At 38.1% G+C, this 22,207-nt stretch overlaps 1 protein-coding gene across 2 annotated transcripts in view; it reads right to left on the bottom strand.

Annotated features, from left to right (window-relative positions):
• The window catches only part of KLF8 (Kruppel like factor 8), a 314,262-nt gene that overhangs the window by 74,276 nt on the left and 217,779 nt on the right, over positions 1-22,207 (bottom strand). Inside the window, exons 2-5 of one of the 2 annotated variants that reach the window (XM_043897121.1) lie at positions 10,497-10,601; positions 8,108-8,672; positions 5,415-5,520; positions 4,666-4,802 (exon numbers count right to left, since the gene is read on the bottom strand). In XM_043897121.1, the coding sequence (XP_043753056.1) occupies positions 4,666-4,802; positions 5,415-5,520; positions 8,108-8,618 (754 nt within the window). In that variant the 5' untranslated portion in view covers positions 8,619-8,672; positions 10,497-10,601. The remainder of the gene's footprint in view (positions 1-4,665; positions 4,803-5,414; positions 5,521-8,107; positions 8,673-10,496; positions 10,602-22,207) is intronic. The other variant, XM_043897120.1, reaches the window with a different exon arrangement.

The following is a 22,207-nucleotide window of genomic DNA, read 5'->3' as shown; positions in this document are numbered from 1 at the left end:
TAGAGAAATGCAAATCAAAACCACAATGAGTATCATATCATGCCACTCAGAATGGCCACCATAAAAAAAAAATTAAATTAAAAAAAAAAGTCTACAAAAAATAAATGCTGGAGAGGGTGTGGAGAAAAGGGAACCTGCTTACGCTGTTGGTGGGAATGCAAACTGGTACAGCCACTATGGAGAACAGTGTGGAGATTCCTTAAAAAACTAAGAATAGAACTGCCATATGAATCAGCAGTCCCACTGAGGAAACCAGAATTGAAAGAGACACATGTGCCCCAGTGTTCATTACAGCACTATTTACAATTGCTAAGACATGGAAGCAACTTAGATATCCATAGGCAGATGAATGGATAAGGAAGTTCTGGTACATATACAGAATGGAATTTTACTCAATATAAAAAGTAATGCATTTGAGTCAGTTCTAATGAGGTGGATGAACCTGAAGCTTATTAAACAGAGTGAAGTAAGACAGAAAGAGAAAGACAATTACTACATATTAACACACACACACATATGTATGTATATATAAAATTTAGAAAGACAGTACCAATGATCCTACATGCAGGACAACAAAGGAGACACAGATGAAAAGTACAGACTTTTGGATTCAGTGGGAGAAGTTGAGGGTGGGATGATTTGCGAGAATAGCATTGAAACATTTACATTACCTTATGTAAAACAGATGGCCAGTGCAAGTTCAATGCATGAAGCAGGGCAAACAAAGCTGGTGTTCTAGGGCAACCCAGAGGGACAGGGTGGGGAGGGAGGTGGGAAGAAGGTTCAGGATGGGGGGGGGCATATGTATAACTATAGCTGATTTATGTTGATATATGGCAAAAACCACTGAAATATTGTAAAATAATTTTCCTCCAATTAAATTAAATAAATTAATTTTTTAAAAAAGAATGTACAATGGGTTAAAGATAGTCTCTTCAATAGGTGGTGCTGGGAAAACTGGACAGCTACATGGAAAATAATGAAATTAGAATACTTCCTAACACCATACACAAAGATAAACTCAAAATGGATTAAAGACCTAAATGTAAGACCAGAGATTATAAATCTCTTGTAGGAAAACATAGGCAGAACATTGTATGTCATAAATCACAAGAAGATCCCCTATGACCCAACTCCTAGAGTAATGGAAATAAAAACAAAAATAAACATGTGTGACCTAATTAAACTTAAAATTTTTTTCACAGTAAAGGAAACTATAAACAAGGTGAAAAGGCAGCCCTCATAATGGGAGAAAATAATAGCAAATGAAACAACTGACAAAAGATTAATTTCCAAAATATACAAGCAGCTCATACTACTCGATACCAGAAAAACAAACTGCTCAATCAAATAGTGGGCAAAAGACCTAAACAGACATTCCTCCAAAGAAGACATACAAATGGCTAATAATCACATGAAAGGATGCTCAACATCACTCATTATTAGAGAAATGCAAATCAAAACTACAATGAGATATCACCTCACACGGGTCAGAATGGCTATCATCAAAAAAATCAACAAACAATAAATGTTGGAGGCGGGTGGATTAAAGGGACAACCCTCTCGCATTGCTGGTGAAAATAAAACTGATACAGCCACTGTGGAGAACAATATTGAGATTCCTTTATAAACTAGGAATAAAACTACCATATTAACCCTAAAAACACACTATTTGGCATATATCCTGAGAAAACCATAACTGAAAAAGAGACATGTACCCCAATGCTCATTGCAGCACAATTTACAATAACCAGGACATGGAAGCAACCTAGATGTCCATTGACAGATGAATAGATAAAGAAGCTGTGGTACATATATACGATGGAATATTATTCAGCCATAAAAAGAATGCATTTGAGTCAGTGCTAATGAGGTTGATGAGTGTCAAGCCTATTATACAGAGTGAAGCAAGTCAGAAAAACAAATATCATATATTAATACATATATATGGAATCTGGAAAGATGGTACTGATAAACCTATTTGCAGGGCAGCAATGGAGATGAAGACATAGAGAACAGACTTATGGATACAAGGAGGGGTATGAAGGAGAGGGTGGGACGAATAGAGAGAGTAGCATGGAAACATTTACACTACCATATATATGAAATAGATAGCCAGTGGGAATTTGCTTTATGACCTAGGGAACTCAAACCAGGGCTCTGTGCCAACCTAGAGGAGTGGGATGCAGTGGGAGATGTGAGGGAGTCTCAAGACGGAGGGAACATATATATAACTATGCCTAATACATGTTGATGTATGGCAGAAACCAACACAATATTGCAATTATCCTTCAATTAAAAATACATAATTTAAGAAAAAACTGGGGCTTAACTGTATATTTAATGGAAATTGTTGTATCTATATTTCTTGCTTTGTATGACTGTAAGCTTGGAGGAGAGGAAGGGCTGCATTGAATGCTAGAGACCCAGATAAGCAAGAGCCTTATGGCTCTCTGCTGAGAATATCTACGAGACAAGTAGGTATCTGGGACTCCTTGCAGTGAAGCCCAATCTTTGGAGGACAATAAATCAGGCATTTCTTCAGCTGCCTCTTCCAAAGAACTTGTGGAATATCAGCAACAGAAAAAAAAAAAAAAATTATACCCAGGTTGCCTACCAAGGTTGGGTTCCAGAGGGCTTTTTCTACTTACTAAATGTGTTATTTTGGCAAACTTTCTATTCTTGTAAATGGTACCTCCATCTATCCAGTAACCCAAAAAAGAAATCTGAGAGTCATTAGTGTCCCCTCACTCATCAACGTACTTCCTTCTCTCCACATTTACTCCTAACATTCTAGTCAGGCTCTCATTTTGCCTGCATCACTATAGTAGCCTTCATTAAGTGGTCTTTCCCTTTCTACTCTTGTACCTCAATGCTTCCACCACTAACTGCTACACTCAATATGCCTAGCTATGCTGGATATCTGTCAGTTATTAGAACAAAGCAAGCTTATTTCTATCTCAGAGCTTTTGTTTTCTAACCAAGAACACTCTTTACTTAAGCATAGCTGGCTCCTCATATTGGTTATGCTAGTCAACATATGAGCCTTGTTTAGATCCAAATTGGAACAAACTTAAAAAAAAATACTTATTAGACAATTGTGGAAATTTGATATTAAGGAAATTTTCTGTGTGCTAGTAATGTTGTGCTTGTTTGTAAACATCTTTGCATTTTAAAGATATATTCTGAAGTATTTATGATGCAGATAATATGATGTCTGGAATTTTAGAGTGGGAAGTGGGAAGTAGGTAGGGGTGAAAAAAACAAATTTGGCCATATACTAAAACAATTGATGATGTTAGGTGAATGGTACATAGGAGTCCAGTAAACTATTAACATCTACTTTTGCATGTTGAAAATCCAAATACTTAAACATAATATACATATTCAATAGAATCAGCCTTCATCCTAGGTATAGGAGAAGCAAATAAAACATCAACAAATAAGAGTGTTACAGAAATACTGGGACAACGCAGTCTAAAAATTAGTCACATACTAATAGCCTTAGGGCAAATCAACTAAAGCTAGGCTCTTCTATACAGACTGTAAAACAGTATATGTTTACAAGAAAAGAGGGTCCCTTCCTTGTCCAGAGTGTCCAAGTCTCACTTCTGAGCTGGAGATGATTGGGGATGAGAAGTCTTTAAGAAGAGGATACAAACTGATGACTGAAAAGCTACTTCTGGCCCATAGGCAGGTTTCTTTGAATCTTTGGTATTATAAAATTCATTTAATTAGAAGACAAAAATGAAATCTAGGATGTTTCACATTAAAAAATCTTACATTTTTAATTTGGGAGATTTGGTAATACTTATTTAGAGTTGAGTGATAGTTCTTCAAATGGGACCATTTGCTTACTCCCTTAGCCTCAACTCTCAGCCCCCAAGGTCTGCTTTGCTTATTCTTTCTTTTTTTTTAATATTTTATTTTTTATTTTTTATTAGTTGGAGGCTAATTACTTCACAACATTTCAGTGGGTTTTGTCATACATTGATATGAATCAGCCATAGAGTTACACGCATTCCCCATCCCGATCCCCCCTCCCACCTCCCTCTCCACCCGATTCCTCTGGGTCTTCCCAGTGCACCCGGCTCAAGCATTTGTCTCATGCATCCCACCTGGGCTGGTGATCTGTTTCATCATAGATAATATACATGCTGTTCTTTCGAAACATCCCACCCTCACCTTCTCCCACAGAGTTCAAAAGTCTACACACAGAAGTGCTTATTCTTTCTTAAGGGTACCTTTATTCGAATGAGAACAAAGGTATGTTATAGGTTGGTGGATGGTGCTGAGCTGCAAAAGCCTGCTTTAATTTCACTGTGCTTTTCAATACTCCGTAAAACTTGTGGGGATGATCACAAGGGAGGGAATCTTATCTGCCTTTATCTTTGCATAAATGTTAAGACTTCCCAATTAGAAAGATCTACAGGGGCTCAACGGGGATCTTAACTATTCAGAAGACACCATGTGTATGTTTTCTTAGGCTGGTTTCATGAAAGCTACTGTAGAGTAGAAACAAGAATAGGGGTAAAAGCCATGAATGGAACCTGTGCCCATAAGTATAAATAGATCAAACTTTGTTTCAGGACTTTCTTCTCTTCCTTTCTCTCAGAGATTTGGTGTGTGTGTGGCAGGGGGTAGTTAGGGTGGAGGTGGGCAAACCTGTATGGATTCTGCGGTGGGCTTTCAGGTGAGAGCTTTTGGTGTACACTTTGCTGCATCCTGCAAAGTCACATTGGTGAATCCGTCTTCTCTTCAAGTCAAGGGACTCTTCTTGCATTTGTGTCATTGCTGCTGGTCTGAGCAAACAAAGAGAGATAGGGCCAAATAATGATTTTAAAGTGGAGGCTAATGAATGAATTCATGTGTAATGGGATCCCCTCTTACATGCATTTAATTTATGCAAATTTAATAAGAAATAATTGAAATTAGTTCAAGCAATTCCCTCAACTAGGCTATTATGCTGAGTAAATGCAGGTCCCAGAAGGTGGTAATATTTCTTTGGGTGGTTTCTGTCCCCAAGCTATGTGAGCATTACATTCGAATAAGCCTCATTCCTAGGTTTAAAGAAATGTGTTTTTTCATCCAACATGGTTGCTAAAATGCAAGCCAATGCTAAGGTTGCTTTAAACTTACAGAAAAAAAAACAGAATGCATTTGTATTTCATAGGAAATTTGTAGATTTTTCAAGGGTAAAAATCAATGATTTACAGTTAGAACATTACTGTGTCATAACATCCATGTCCATGCACATGTGTGCATACAAGCTCATACCTTCACTGAAAAGGCAGTTTATCTATATTTTATTGTCCACAAATTCTTACTATGGTGTCTGAGAATTTGTTCTACTTCTACCACAGACACACACATATATACAGAGAGCAACCTGAAGTAGAGATAAAAGTACTTACTCTTGCTGTAGTCCTTGAATACCCTGTAAGGATCCACTCTCAATTGCATTCTCTTCATTGTCACTTGGGATCTCCAGTGGAGATATAGATGTGGGTTCAACTTTCACTAAAAACAAATAAAAAGAGCATTGTGGGCTACAAATATATGAGTCTCTAATCATTTTCAGGATCCCCAGTTTGGCCAATATTAGAAGTAGCAGCAAGACAGAGAAATAAAGAAAAGCAAAGATGAAAGAAGTATATTTGTATGAAAGGAAGAGAAAAACATTTAAAATTTTAGCATAACAGGATACAGAAATTACTTTGAGGTAAGTGTAGAAAGGAGCTTCCTGGAGCATTTTCACTAGAATGAGCTTCTCTAAGACAGTGAGATGGTGGGTTCCTCTAGGATATGGTCTGAGTATGATTCAACTCTATCTCCAGCTCCCAAGACAGGGTTTCCTGAAAAGTCAGGTTCAATGTGTGTTTGTTTAATCAAACTCTAAATAGTTATCTGGCTGTCCTCAGATCAATGTCTAGGTTCATACCAGAGGTGAGAACATCTCCTTTGGCTTTTGTGTTCCTAAATGAAAATGAGTCATTGAGATGAGACACATAATGGGTGTCGAGTAGGGGCTTGATACATATTAGCAGCCTTCCCTTTCACCTATGTTGGCAGAAGCCCTCAAGTATTTATTGTCAAACATTGGTGTTTCTGATCCCTAGCAAAACTCAGTCCGGTGGTCAGCCCTCTCTCAGATCTAGTGAAATGTTCAAAATTTCTATACAGAAGAAACTTAAGGATGGCAATAAAGTTGAGGGTGGGGAGTACTTGGTTAGTGCAGTCATCTCCATACATTGTATATCATTCACTAAAACATTTTAAGCATGCACCTGTGTCTGTGTCTCTGCATGTGCATGTGTGTTTATGATCTAAATGTACCTATATCCTAAACTTCTGTGCAGATTATGGAAAATAAATAAAATAACATGTAAAGGGTAAGAAAATACAAATAAAGATTTTGATGCTTTCTTCTTATGCTCCAAATATTTTGTGCAACACCCCTTTTTGCCCCCAACCAAAGTGTAAGCATAGCATTTTGGAGACCACAGTGCTAATGGTCTTAGCTTGAAACTACAACACTTTAAAAATTCATTCTGTTTATTTAAAATGGTTCTGATGGTTATTATGGGGCAATTCAAAACTCATCAAAACCATCCAAACTGGCTCGATATAATCATATTCTCACACAAAAATTGTATTTTACCATTTTTATTTGGCTCTCTCTCTACATGAGAATTGATAACAATATTTTTCCCCATTAATTAACCCCCTTAGGAGATATCAGAAACAAGACTGTTATGAACACTTATCATTACCACAATTAACCACTAGTCAATAATAGCATTTTCATTCAAAGGAACATGACAGAGTCTCAGCAATTTGATGCTTGGTATGTTCTTCATTATCATACATTTAGTGATGGAGTGATCATAAGGTATTGAATCTCAAAGGTAGAAAACTCTGAGAAAGTTTTTTTTTTTTTTTTTTTTACATTGAGCTGAAATCTGGTTCCTAGTCATTTCTACCTACATATCTCCCCTTTGGTCTTATTAATTCATGCTAAACATTTATCAGCTCCTCTCTGACATGAGTTTGAGTCCTCTCACCATCTTAATCTTTCTCCTCTGACTATAATCCAGTTTCCCAAAATCTTTCCTAAAGCTGAACATCCAAAACTGATTGTAATTCTATAGATGTGGTGAAGCTAAGTATCTTGAATCACTTCAAAAGGCATATAGCCTTTTCTTCCATCATGTCCCATTACAAATTAGATATTCCTCTAGGAAGGGAACTGGATGGCTGGGAGGTAGTGGTGAAAGGGAGATAAACATATCTTTCTGAATTCTAAACTTATTTAAAATTAAGTAAAAGGTAACATTACATCATATGAACTCTCCTCTGGACAAAATTTCAAGTTTGTTCATCAGATGATTTGTTATAACTTCTATCTACAACTGTGCTTTCTGAAGATGCACAAAGAAACATAAGATAGTCTTGTCCTCCAGCAATTTACAATTTAGTTGGGAAGAATGTCCATATACTTGTGATACAGGCATGTAAAAAATAATATGAAGGATGATAGATGCCAAATGAGGTGGAACACAGGAGAGATGGCAAAATTTCAAAGAAGACTATTTAACCTGGAGGGAAGAGAAAAGCTAAAGTGTTGGGAGAGGCAAGGAGGTAAGGCTGGCTATGTATGTAAGGCGAGAAACTTGTTCAACTTTTCTACCAAAGCATTCCCAATGGCGTAGGAGACTAAACACATCCTCTACCTAAGGGTGGTTGTCTCAGTAAGATTAAAAGTGTTTTTGAAGTTCCTGTCTTATCTTAAAATATTATTCAAATATTATATTTTTCTTTTTAATAAAATATTTTAAATTACTTACTATCAAATAATATAGAGGTTCTAGTAAGATACATAGTATTTCACTCAAAGATATGCATACCACAGTTTGAGAAACATGGGCTAAAAAGAGTCATTGTACATTTGTAAGCATCAAAGAAACATGATGAAAACAGTATTTATGAAAAATTGCTCTTAAAGCTGTGTGCAAGAGTAATTGGGAAATAAATAGGAGATACAATATTCAAAAAGGGAATAGATGGAGGTAGGTAAGTCTCAGCAAAGAGGCACATTGTTGCTCACCTGATCCAACATTTTTGCCATCTCCTCCAATTAATGGGACTGTAATGGCTGCAGGGTTCCCATCTGCAGGCAAAGTAGTATACACCATGGGCAGCGACTGCACCACCACCGGGATGGCTTTCAGGCTACCCATCTTATTTGGCAGATTGACTGAGGGGATGGTGTGAATCACATGTAAGATCTGATGGCCACCAGTGCCCTGAGATGAGGCCAGGATAGAGCCTGGAGTCAGAACAGTACGGATGCTTGCTGAACTGCCTGTGTCTGATGTTGAAGTGGACACTACAAGAGTCTGGGAAGCAGGCTGTGGCTTGGGAGGACGTATTGGAGATTGCAGCATACTGGCAGGCTGGAGAGGAGCCTTTGGCTTGTGAAAAGAGAGGTCAACTGGTTCCACCTGGGGCAGGTTGAAATCATTCGCCAGAAGTTCTTCTGGGGGCTCAATCTTGATGTCATTTAACAATGCTGGGTTCTTCATGGGGTTGGCATCCAGGAGTGGTGGAGATGTCATATTATCTCTGTCTGCTCTCTTAAGGGAATCTCTAATTTGAACAGGGCCAGTGACCTAAAATAAATACATAAACAAATGAGAGGTACAAAGTGTTAGTACCCTGAAGAAGAGACATGTAAGCAAAGAAAGAAATCTCTATTATCTTGTTATGGGCAGAATATACAGGGAATTGAGAAAAATGAAGCAAAAGAAAAAAGAGGAAAAAGTAAAAGAGGAGGAAAGAGGAGGGAAACTTTATTGAGTACCAGCACTAGGCACTGTATAAGGCAGCTATATTATTTCATTTAATCTTTACAGTAATTCTTCAAGATTAATTAGAATCAACACATCTGAGTATCTACTATAAGTACTGTTTTAAGCCCAGTGAGGGCACAAATGAATAAGGTATAGCCATGAAGTACATACTAACATACCAACTATAATGATAGAATAATATGAAAAACTTAAAAGTCATACCATAATAAGTGATGCAGCCCACATACAAGCACATACAAGCAAGGCATTTTAGAAAAAGAAAAGGGAATGATTCATTTTATCTAGAAGATTCGGGAAGGTTTCAAAGAGGAAGTGATATTTTAGATGGATCTTAGAGAATTAATAGAAGTTCTGTTGGCAGAGAAATGGTAAGAAAGAGATTTAAGTCTACAGACATATAACAACAGATAATATGCTTAGAAAATAATGATGCAGTACAGTCAATTGTATCATATACAGAATCTAACTGTGTAACTATTAAATTCGAAAATAATAATTAAGGGACTTCCCTGGCAGTCCAGTGGTTAAGACTCCATGCTTCCAATGTAGGGTGTATGGGTTCAATCCCTGGTCAGGGAACTGAGATCCCACATGCCATGTGGCATGGCTTTAAAAAAAAATGCTAATTAAATGATCACTTTATGCATGCCTGTGTGCTAATTCACTTTAGTCTTGTCCAAGTTTTTCTGACCCTATGGACTGTAGCCCACTAGGCTCCTCTGTCCATGAGGATTCTCCAGGCAAGAATTTGGAATGGGTTGCCATGCCCTCCTCCAGGGGATCTTCCTGACTCAGCGATCGAATCTACAACTCTCACGCCTCCTGCATTTGCAGGTGGGTTCTTTACCACTAGTGCCACCTGGGAAGCTCCATTGCTTTATAAGTAATATATAAAATAACATTAAACCTCAAACTAATTACAATTTTTCTGAGTTCCATGAATTCAAAGGTCAAAGATATGCTCAATTAAAAAATGGGTAGAAGACTTGAATAGACATTTTTCAAAGAAGACATATAGATGGCCAATAGTCACATGAAAAGATATTCAACATTTTTAATTATTAGAGAAATGCAAATAAAAACAAACTATCACCTCACATCTGTCAGAATGGATAACATCAAAAAGTCTACAAATAAAAAATGTTGGAGAGGATGTGGATAAAAGGGAAAACTTTTACATTGTTGATGGGAACATAAATTGGTACAGCCACTATGGAAAACAGTATGGCAAATCCTCAAAAAATTAACAATAGAATTATCATATGATCTAGCAATTCCACTACTGGGTATATACCTAGAAAAAGCAATAAAAAGAAAACACTGACTTGAAGAGATATGTGCGCCCCAATGTTCACAGCAGAACTACTTATAACAGCAAAAATATGGAAGTAACCCAAGTGTCCACCAATAGACAAATAGATAAAGAAGATGTGGTACACACACACACACATACACACACACACACAATGGAAGAGTATTCAGTCATAAAGAATGAAATTCTGTCATTTGCAGCAACTTAGAGGGTCCTAGAGTGAAATAAGTGCAAAAGGATACTGTATGAGGGAGACTTTCAAGATGGTGGAGAAATAAGATGGGGAGATTGCCTTCACCCCCCGCAAGTACCTCAAAAATTCATCTGCATGTGGAACAACTCCTACAGAACACCTGCTGAAAGCTGGCAGAAGAACCCAGACTTAAAAGGCAAGCCAATCTCCAAGGAATGAAGTACTGCAAAACATAAAGATAAAAAAGAGACAAAGGACTTTGGGATGGGGATCTGTGCCTTTGGGAGGGAGTCATGAAGGAGCAAAAGTTTCTGCACACCTGGAAATACCTTTATGGGTGGGATTGGCGGGGGGGGGGGTGCTTTACAACCTCAGAGAGGAACATAGCAACAGGTGGTCAGAACGCAAAATGGAAAAAATTCACCATGGAGATCGTTGCTGAACAGCATTTCCCAGCCAAGAAGCTGCTTACACACCCACACCTTCAGAGAGTGAGGGCTAGGTGCTGAGGTTCAGGCTTCTGGGGTTGGACCCCAGGGAGAGGACGGGGGTTGACTGACATGAAAATACTCTCAGGGGGCTAGTATGACACAGCTGAGGGAGTCCGGGGAAAAGCCTGGGCCTCACAGAGAGGCAAGAGGTCATTGCTGCAAGAATATTCTAACACCTACATTTGTGACAGGACCATGCATTTGTGAATTCATTAGGGGGATGAGCTAGCTGCGGTCTGAGAATCCAAAGGTAGAAGAGCTGGCACAAGTGTCAGAGGTGGAAGACGGAGGCCACTACAGTCTTGACCTCAGGCTCAAGCTGGGGTCAAGCTATGAGCAGGCACGGGTCACTGCCCACATCTTCCTGGAGGCCTGAGCTGCTTGGCTCTGCTGAGGGACCCACAATGCAAGGCCAACTCCTCTGGGGAAGTACGTGATCTGCCTCAGACTATAGTGATGTCCTTCAGGTCTTGGCCACAGCAGGCACTGTCCACACACCCCAACTGTGTCTGCTATACCCCTTCCTCTCCCCAGCCAAACTAAGGAAGTAAGCCCTAAAACGCGTCTACTTTCACCCCTCGTGTCTGGGCAGAGAACAGACACCAGAGGACAGCCTACAAGCATAGGTGGACCTAAAACAAAGGCAAAGTACCAGGGGCCACTCGGGCAAAGGAGAGAAGGGGAAATTGCTCCGGTAGTCACATGTACAGCAGATTAAATCTCCCAATTTGCCTGAGACTGTGGCCTTTAGGGGCTTCCCTTGTGCTCAGCAATAAAGAATCTGTCTGCAACGCAGGAGCCACAGATTTAATCCCTGGGTTGGAAGATCCCCTGAAGGAGGGCATGGTAACCCACTCCAGTATTCTTACCTGGAGAATCCCATGGACACAGGAGCCTGGAGGGCTCCAGTCCACAGGGTCACAAAGAGTTGGATATGACTAAAGCAACTTAGAACACACGCTTGTGGGCTTTAGGGGCAACTGTGGATTTGGGGAACAAGCAAAACCTTGAATAGGGCAAGATCTGAGTCTGAGCTGACCCCACATTGACCACCACAGGTCCAGAGGCCTTTCTAGAAATATCAGGAGGATTTTCTGAGTAGGCAAATTGACTGGAGCACACTGTGTAGAGAAGAAAACAGAGGAATCATGAGGACATTTTTCCTACTACCACTCTCTATATGTTTTTATCTTTTTTCTCTCTTTCTTATTGTTCTAATGTTGTTTTTTTTTCTATATTATTCATTTTATTTTATTTTTTTATAACCTAGTATTTTCTTTTTCAAAAACATCCAATTTTTAAATAAATTCACATTTTTTCTATTTGTACAGTACTTTTAAGTTATATTGCAGTTTTTCCATGCTTTTTATTTTGTATATTTGCTAGTCTAGTTTTTAGTATTCATTTTCATTCAGACATTTGTTTATTGGCTTGATTGATCTCTTCTTTTTTGATCATTTTTATCCTTTTTCCCCCTTTTTCCTCATTCACTTCTCTTTGTATGTATTTGAGTTTCTTTGGGTGTTCTTGGCTGTTGAGTGTTGCTTTGCACATCAGACTTGGGGTTTTGTCTTCTATGCTGTGTGGCCTATAGTGTCTTGGTGCTAAAGTAAGCAGTCAGCCCTGAACCACTGAGAAGGGAAAACTAAGACCAGAACTTTAGACCACCAGGAAATCTTGATCCCATGAAACATTAATGGGTGAGAGCTCTCCCCAAAGCCTCTGTCTCAACACTAAGATCAAGTCCCACTCAAAAGCCAACAAGCTCCAGTACCAGATGCCTCACATCAAACTTTTAGCAAAACAGAAACACAAACCTGCTTATTAGCAGAAAAGCTACCCAAAGTCACACCAAGCCAATAGCCACCCCAAAACACACTACTGGACATAGCACTGCCCTTCAGAGAGGCAAGATCCAGCTACATCCACCAGAATACAGTACAAGTCCCTCCAACCAGGAAACCTTCACAAGGCACTAGTCCAATCCAACCCAAAGGGGGCAGACTCCATGAAGAGAAAGTAAGACTTTCTACCCTGAAGAAAGGAGACCCCAACACAGTAAACTGAAAAACATGAAAGACAGAGAAACATGCAGCAGATGAATAAACATGGTAAAAAGCCACATTACCAAACAAATGAAGAGGAAATAGGCAGTCTACTTGGAAAATAATTCAGAGTAATGATAGTAAAGATGATGTGAAATGTTAGAAATAAAATGGAGGCACAGATAAACATACTGGAGGCATAGATTGAGAAGATAAAAAGAAATGTTTAACAAGGACCTAGAAAAATTAAAGAATAGATAATCAGCAATGAACAACAGAACTCATGCTTGCATGCTAGGTCACTTCAGTCATGTCTGAAATTTTTGTGACCCTATGGACTGTAGCCTGCCAGGCTCCATCTGCTCATGGGATTCTCCAGGCAGAAATACTGGAGTTGGTTGTCATGCCCTCCTCCAGGAGATCTTCCTGACGCAGGGATCAAACCCATGTATCTTACATCTCCTGCATTGGCAAGCGGGTTCTTTACCACTAGTGCCACCTGGGAAACCCGAATAACACAGTAACTGAGATTAAAAATACACTAGAGGGAACCAATAGCAGAAAAACTGAGGCAGAAGAACAGATAAGTGAGCTGGAAGATACAAGGGTGGAAATAGCTGAAACAGAGTATAATAAAGAAAAAATAATAAAAAGAAATAGATACAGTCTCAGAGACCTCTGGGACAACATTAATTGCACCAACATTTGGATTACAGGAGTCTCAGAAGAAGCTGACAAAAAGAAAGGGTATGAGAAAATATTTGAGGAGATTATAGTCAAAAGCATCCCTAACATGGGAGAGGAAATAGCCACCCAAATCCAGTAACCCAAGAGAGGCCCGTACAGGATAAACCCAGGAGAAATACACCAAGACACATATTAACCAAACCAACAAAAATTAAACACAAAGAACAAATATTGAAAGCAGCAAGGGAAAACCAACAAATAACACACAAGGGGATCCCTATAAGGCTAACAGCTGATCTTTCAACAGAAACTCTGCAGGCGAGAAGGGAGTGGCAGGATATACTTAGAGTGATGAAAATAAAAAATCCACAACCAAGATTACTCTATGAAACAAGGACCTCATCCAAATTTGAAGGATAAATCAAAAGCATTACAGACATGTAAAAGTTAAGAGAATTCAGCACCACCAAACCAGCATTGCAACAAATGCTAAATGAATGGCTCTAGATAGGAAACAAAAGAAAAAGTAAAGGCCTATGAAAACAAACCCAAAACAATAAAGTAAATGGTAATGAGATCATATTGGCTTCCCTGATAGCTCACTTGGTAAAGAATCCTCCTGCAATGCAGGAGATCCTGGTTTGATTCCTGGGCCAGGAAGCTCTGCTGGAGAAGGGATAAGCTACCGACTCCAGTATTCTTGGGCTTCCCTTGTGGCTCAGCTAGTAAAGAATCTGCCTGCAGTGTGGGAGACCTGGGTTTGATCCCTGGGGTGGGAAGATCTCCTAGAGAAGGGAAAGGCTTCCCACTCCAGCACTCTGGTCTGGAGAAGTCCATGGACTGTATAGTACATGGGGTCGCAAAGAGTCGGACATGACCGAGTGACTTTCATTTCACTTCCAATGAGATCATATATATCTATAATTAACTTAAATGTAAATGGACTAAATGCTCTAACCAAAAGACCCAGAGTGACTGAATGGATACAGAAACAAGACCTCTATATATGCTGTCTACAAGAGACCGACCTCAGAACTAGGGACACATACAGACTGAAAGTGAGAGGCCAGAAAAAGTTATTCCCTGCAAATAGAAATTTTAAAAAAATGGAAGTAGCAATAATCAGATAAAATAAACTTTAAAACAAAGGCTGCTACAAGAGACAACGAAGGACACTACATAATGATCAATCAAAGAAGAAGATAAAACAATAATATAACAATTATGAATATATATGCACCCAAGATAAGAATACCTCAATACATAAGGCAAAAGATAACAACTATTGAAGGGAAATAGACAGTAACACAATGATAGCGGTTGACTTTAGTACCCCACACACCAATGGACAGATCGTCCAGACAGAAAATTAATAAGGAATACAAGCTTTAATGGTACATTAGACATGTTAGACCTAATTGATATCTACAGAGCATTTCATCCAAAAACATTAGATTTTACCTTTTCTTCAAGTGCACATGGAACATCCTCTGGGATAGATCATATACTGGGTCACAAATTAAGCCTTGGTGAATTGTTTTTTTAAATTGAATTCACTTTAAGCATTCTTTCTGATCACAATGCTACAAGATTACATATCAACTATAGGAAAAAATATAAAAAACACAAACACATGGAAAGTAAACAACATGCTTCTGAATAAACACATCACTGAAGATATCGAAAAGAAAATCAAGACAAGTCTAGAAACAAATGACAATGAAAACACAACAATCTCAAACCTATGGGATTCAGTAAAAGCAGTGCTAAGAGGAAGTTCATAGCAATGCAAGCCTACCTCATGAAACAAGAAACATCAAATAAACAACCTAACTTTACACTTAAAGAAACTAGAATAAGGACAAAAAATCCCAGACTTAGTAAAATGAAATAAATCATAAACATTGGAGCAGAAATAAATGAAAAAGTCTTGAATAAGACTATTGCAATCAATAAGCTAAAAGTTGTTTCTTTGAGAAGATAAAGAAAGGGAAAAACTATTATCCAGACTCATCAAGGAAAAAGGGGATAAGACTCAAATCAATAAAATTAGAAATGAAAAAGGAGAAGTTACAACAGACAACACAGAACTACAAAGGATCATAAGAGACTACTATGAGCAAATATATGTCAATAAAATTGACAACTTGGAAGAAATGAACAATTCTTATAAAAGTTTACCTTCCAAAACTGAACCAGGAAGAAACAGAAAATATGAACAAATCAATAACAAGCACAGAAATTCAAACTGTAATCAAAAATCTTCCAACAAACAAAAACCCAGGACCAAAGGGCTTCACAGGTGAATTCTACCAAAAATTTAAAGAAGAGCTAACATCTATCCTACTCAAACTCTTCCAGAATTGCACTGGAGGAAAACTCCCAAACTCACTCTATGAGGCCACCATCACCCTGATACCAAAACCAGACAAAGATGCCACAAAAAAAGAAAATAACAGATCAATATCACTAATGAAGACAGATGCAAATATCCGCAACAAAATTCAAGCAAACAGAATCCAACAACACATAAAAAAGATCATGATCAAGTAGACTTTATCCCAGAGATGCAAGGATTCTTCAGTATATAAAAATCAAACAATGTGATACACCATATTAACAAATTGAAATACAAAAACCATATGATCATTTAAATAGATGCAGGGAAACTTTCAACAACACTCAACATGCATTTATAATAAAATAAAAAAAAATACTCTCCAGAAAGTAGGCATAGAAGGAACATACCTCAACATGATAAAAGCCATATACCACAAACCCACAGCAAACATTATCCTCAATCATGAAAAACTGAAAGCATTTCCTCTAAAATCAGGAACAAGACAAGGGTGCCTACTCTCATCACTATAATTCAACATATTTTTGCAAGTCCTAGCTACAGCAGTCAGAGAAGAAAAATAAAAGGAATCCATATTGGAAAAGAAGAAGTAAAACTGTTTGCAAATGATAGGATTCTGTCCATTAAAAAATTCTAAAAAGGCCACCAAAAAATTACTAGAGCTAGTCAATGAACATAGTAAAGTCACAGGATATAAAGTTACTACACAGACATCTCTTGCATTCCTATACACTGACAATGAAAAATCAGGAAGAGAAATTAAGAAAGCAATCCTATTCATCACTGCAATGAAAAGAATAAAATGCTTAGGAATAAATTTGCATGAAGATCTGTATGGAGAAAACTATAAGACACTGATGAAAGAAATCAAAGATGATACAAACAGAGAGATATACAATGTTCTTGGATTGGGAGAATCAATAGAGTGAAAATGATTATGTTACCGAAAGCAATCTGCAGATTAAACACAATCCCTATCAAACTACCAACAGTCTTTTTCATAGAACTAGAACAAGTAATTTCACAATTTGTATAGAAACTCACTAGACCCTGAATAGTCAAAGCAATCTTCAGAAAGAAGAATGGAATTGGAGGAATCAATCTTCCTGACTTCAGACTATACTGCAAAGCTACAGTCATCAAGATAGTATGATCTGACTCACAAAGATAAATACAGATCAGTGGAATAAAATAGAAAGCTCAGAGAGAAATCCATGCACCTATGACACCTTATCTTTGACAAAGGAAGCAAAAATATACAATGAAGAAAAGACAATTCCTTCAACAAGTGGTGCTGGGAAAACTGGTCAACTATGTGCAAAAGAATGAAAATAGAACACTTTCTAACACCATACACAAAAATAACCTCAAAATGCATTGAAGACCTAAACATAAGACCAGAAACTATAAAAATCTTAGAAAACATAGGCAGAATGCTCTGTGACATAAATCACAGCAAGATCCTCTATGACCAACTTCCTAGAGTAATGGAAATAAAAACAAAAAAGCAAATGAGACTTAACTAAAATTAAAAGCTTTTGCACAGCAAATGAAATTATAAACAAAGGGGAAAGACAACCCTCAGGATGGGAGAAAATAATAGCAAGTGAAACAACTGACAAAGGATTAATCTCTAAAATATACAAGCAGCCCATGCAGCTCAATACCAGAAAAACAAACAACCCAGTCAAAAAGTGGGCAAAAATACTAAAACAGACATTTCTCCAAGGAAGACATACAGATGGCTAATAAACACATGAAAAGATGCTCAGCATCACTCTTTATAAGAGAAAGGCAAATCAAAAGTAAAATGAGGTATCACCTCACACATGCCAGAATGGCCATCATCAAAAAATCTATAAACAACAAATGCTGGAAAAGTTGTGAAGAAAAGCGTACCCTCTTGCCCTGTTTGTGGGAAAATAAATTGATACAGCCACTATGGAGAACATTATGAAGTTTAAAGCCTAGGAATAAAACTACCATATGACCCAGAAACCTCACTATTGGGCATATACCCTTAGAAAACCATAACTGAAAAATACACAGGTATCCTAATGTTCATAGTAGCCATATTTACAATAGCCAGGACATGGAAGCAACCTACATGTCCAACAACAGATAAATGGATAAAGAAGTTGTAGTACGTATATACAATGGAATATTACTCAGCCATAAAAAGGAACACATTTGAGTCAGTTATAACGAGGTGGATGAACCTAGAGCCTATTATATAGAGTGACTGCTGCTGCTGCTGTTAAGTCCCTTCAGTCATGTTCGACTCTGTGCGACCCCATAAATGGCAACCCACCAGGCTCCTCTGTCCCTGGGATTCTCCAGGCAAGAATACTGGAGTGGGTTGCCATTTCCTTCTCCAATGCATGCATACATGCTAAGTCACTTCAGTCGGGTCTGACTCTTTGTGACCCTATGGACAGCAGCCCACCAGGCTCCTTTGTCCACGGGATTCTCTAGGCAAGAATACTGGAGTGGGTTGCCATTTCCTTCTCCCATATAGAGTGAAGCAAGTCAGAAAAAGAAAAACAAATATTGCATATTAATGCATATATATGGAATTTTGAAAGATGGTTTTGAGAAACCTATTTGCATTGTAGCAATGAAGATGCAGACATAAAGAACAGACTTGTGGACACAGTGGGAGAAGAAGAGGGTGGGAGAAATTGAGAAAGAAGCACGGAAACATATGCATTACCATATGTAAAATAGATAGCCAGTGGGAATTTGCTGTTATGATGCAGGAAGCTCAAACCCAGTGCTCTGAGACAACGTAGAGAGGTGAGATGGATGGGGAGATGGGAGGGAGGTTCATGAGGGAGGTAGGACATATGTATATCTATGGCTGATTCATGTTGATGTATGGCAGAAATCAATAAAATATTGTAACATATTTATCCTCCAATTAAATTTAATTTAAAAAGGAAATATACTGTATGATATCACATATATAGAATCTTACAAAAATTATAGGGAAATCTCTTGTGGTCAAATGGTTAGGACTTGGTGGTTTCAATGTGAGTTCAATCCCTGATTGGGGAACTAGGTCCTACAAGCCATGTGGCACAGCCAACTAATAATAATAATACAGGCAAATGTTTATGCAAACCAGAAATAGATTCACAGATATAGAAAAAAAAGGGGGGGGGGCTACCAAAGTTGGGTAGACAAACTAGGGGTAAGGGACTAAGAGACACAAGCTACTATGTATAAAATAGTTAAGCAAAAAGGATATATTGTACAGTACAGGAAATTATAGCTATTATCTTATAATAACTTCTAATGGAGTATAATATGTAAAAACACAGAATCACTATGCTTTGCACATGAAATATATAATATTGCAAATCAATTATACTTCCAAAAAAAAAAATCAAGGATATTGTGCACTGTGTAGTGCCATTGCCAGGCAACACCTGGACCCTGAAGAATGCTTTGGAGATGGTAGTGCTACTTAGCCAGTAACCAGTCAACACTCCATTCTCTATCAGGATTATATTTGAGTTATGGGAGTTTTGAACTATTAGAGATGTTCAAGAATGCATTCCTTACACAAAATAAAACTATTCTTTATTTTTGGACTGCAAGGGAAAGTGCAGTTCAAGGAAAGCCTAACTGAAATAACAGGTAATTGTTTTGAGGAAGGGAGTGACATGGGCAGAACTATTTCTGTGATATTTAGCTCCTTAATGAAAGATAGATTGAGGAAGGAATAAGATAGGATTCAAAGAGATCAAAAAGGGAGTATAAGGAAAAATTTTGGTAAGGCATTTATGATACAATTGGATATATTTGAATATTGACTAGATATTGGATGATATTAAAGAATTATTGTTAATTTTTAAATGCTTGATAATGATATTATAATTAGATATTTTAAAATTTAGATGAGAGAGAATGTGGGCCTAAATGCAGAGAATGATGAGGGGCAAGAGGCAGTGTTCTCTTATTCTGATTTCCTTTAAAATACTATCAGAACATGATGAGCATGAATAAAGGCACCAAGAATTAGCCACATTTTTACCTATAGTATTTAGCCAGACAGCCATCTATGGTCTCCTTCTGTTATACTATATTTTTCATTTCTCGATTTACAAACCCTCATCCCAACTCAGGCTTTGTTTGTGGTCCACGTATTGCTTCAATCTGCTCCTCTAAGACATGTCTTCTGTAATTTGTCCCACTGTTTGACATGCTGCTAATGTAATCCATCCCTCATGAGTGGATTCACTTCACCTAGGTAAGGTAAACAGTAGAATCCTGTTGGTGGGGAGGGGGAGGATATGGAGAAGTTGTCAAAAATGGCTCTGCTGAACTTTAAAATTCCTTGTCCTCTGAGTCCCTCAAATCAACTTAAGCTCCTATTTTTCCCATATGCCCCACTTGTCCCTTCACCTGACTAGCTCCCTTACCAGATTAAAAAGGCAGAATCACAGGAATCTCTGGGATAACAGAGGTTCAATAATACTGAAAAAAGAGTTACAACAGAAAGCATACAAAGAGGTTAGACTGGAAATTCCCTGGTGGTACAGTGTTTCGGACTTGTCACTTTCACTATCAGAGCCCAGGTTCAATTCCTAGTTGGAAAACTAAGATTCTGCAAACCATATTGTTCAGTCGCTAAGTTGTGTCCAACTCTTTGCAACCCCATGGACTGCAGCACACCAGACTTCCCTGTCCTTCATTATCTCCTGGAATTTGCTCAAAGTCATGTCCTCTAAGTCAGTGATGCCATTCAACCATTTTATCCTCTGTCGACTCCTGCTGCTCCTCCTGCCCTCAATCTTTCCCAACATCAAAGTCTTTTCCAATAGTCGGCTCTTTGCATCACGTGGCCAAAGTATTGGCACTTCAGCTTCAGCATCAGCCCTTTCAATGCATATTCAGGGTTTATTTCCTTCAGGATTGATGGTTTGATCTCCCTGCTGTCCAAGGGATTCACAAGAGTCATCCCCAGCACCACGATTTGAAAGCATCAATTCTTTGGCATTTAGCCTTCTTTATACTTCAACTCTCACATCTGTACATGACTACTGGAAAAACCATAGCTTTGACTGTATGGACCTTTGTTGGCAAAGTGATGTCTCTGCTTTTTAATACAATGTCTAGCTTTGTCATAGCTTTCCTTCCAAGGAGCAAATGACTTTTAATTTCCTGGCTGCAGTCACTGTCCACAGTGATTTTGGAGCACAAGAAAATAACATCTGTCACCTTTTCTGCATTTTCCCTTTCTATTTGCCATGAAGTGATGGGAACAGATGCCATAATCTTAGGTTTTTCAATGTTGAGTTTTAGCAAGCCATGGGGCATGGCCAAAAAAAGAAAAGGTTAAGTATAACATCATTTTTCTAGAAGTGTATAGATTGTGGGTATAGATATAAAAATAAACAGCCTAACAATATACATTAAGGGAAGATCAAGTTAACTTTTCAGGGACTGTCTGGATTCTATGCTTTAGGTCCTGAAACCTAATGAAGCTGAAGTTCTGAATGTTAAATATAAAATAGAGACTACTTTGACAACGTACTATCTTTTGCTAAATAAAGGCTATCTCCTAGACTTTGAGTGTTGCCCAAGATAATGCTATGAATTCAAGGCCTTATGCTTGGCTAGTATTCAATCCACAGTTTTTCGCTATATTGTCAAGCACATTATTCAGGAAGATCCAAAATGGAAAATGACTGATGAAAGCATAGAGCTTGAAGAACATATAGGCTAATATTATTGTCTTGATGAGAGAAGATTTTACAAGGTCCTGCTTCAGCAAACTATCATGAGTTGCCCTCCTGTAAACCAAGTATGCCCAGAGGTCTAACAATACTTAACAAAAACCCTGCACATAATAGGGCTTCATGTATTCTTCTTTTGCCATCACCACAAGACTTTAAAAGAAATGTTGGAAAGCTAGTTTGGTTTGTATTGGTATTTGTCTGCTTTTTTAAAAAAATTTTTACAAAGTTATGTTGGTTTCTGCCATACAACAATGTGAATCAGCAGACATGATTATGCATATATCCCCTCCTTCCTGAGTGTCTCTCCTCTTCCCCCATCCCATCCCTCCAGGTCATCACAGAATGCCAGACTGGGCTCCCTGTGCTACATAACACTTCTCACTAGCTATTCATCTTACACAAGATAGTATATATATGTTCATGCTACTTTCTCCATTCATCCCACTTTCTCCCTCCCCGACTGTGTGCACAAATCCATTCTCTACATCTGCATCTCCATT

The sequence above is a fragment of the Cervus elaphus genome, chromosome X (genome assembly GCF_910594005.1).
Source record: "Cervus elaphus chromosome X, mCerEla1.1, whole genome shotgun sequence".
Classification (NCBI taxonomy): Eukaryota; Metazoa; Chordata; class Mammalia; order Artiodactyla; family Cervidae; genus Cervus; species Cervus elaphus.
This window is presented reverse-complemented; position numbering and strand designations above follow the sequence as displayed.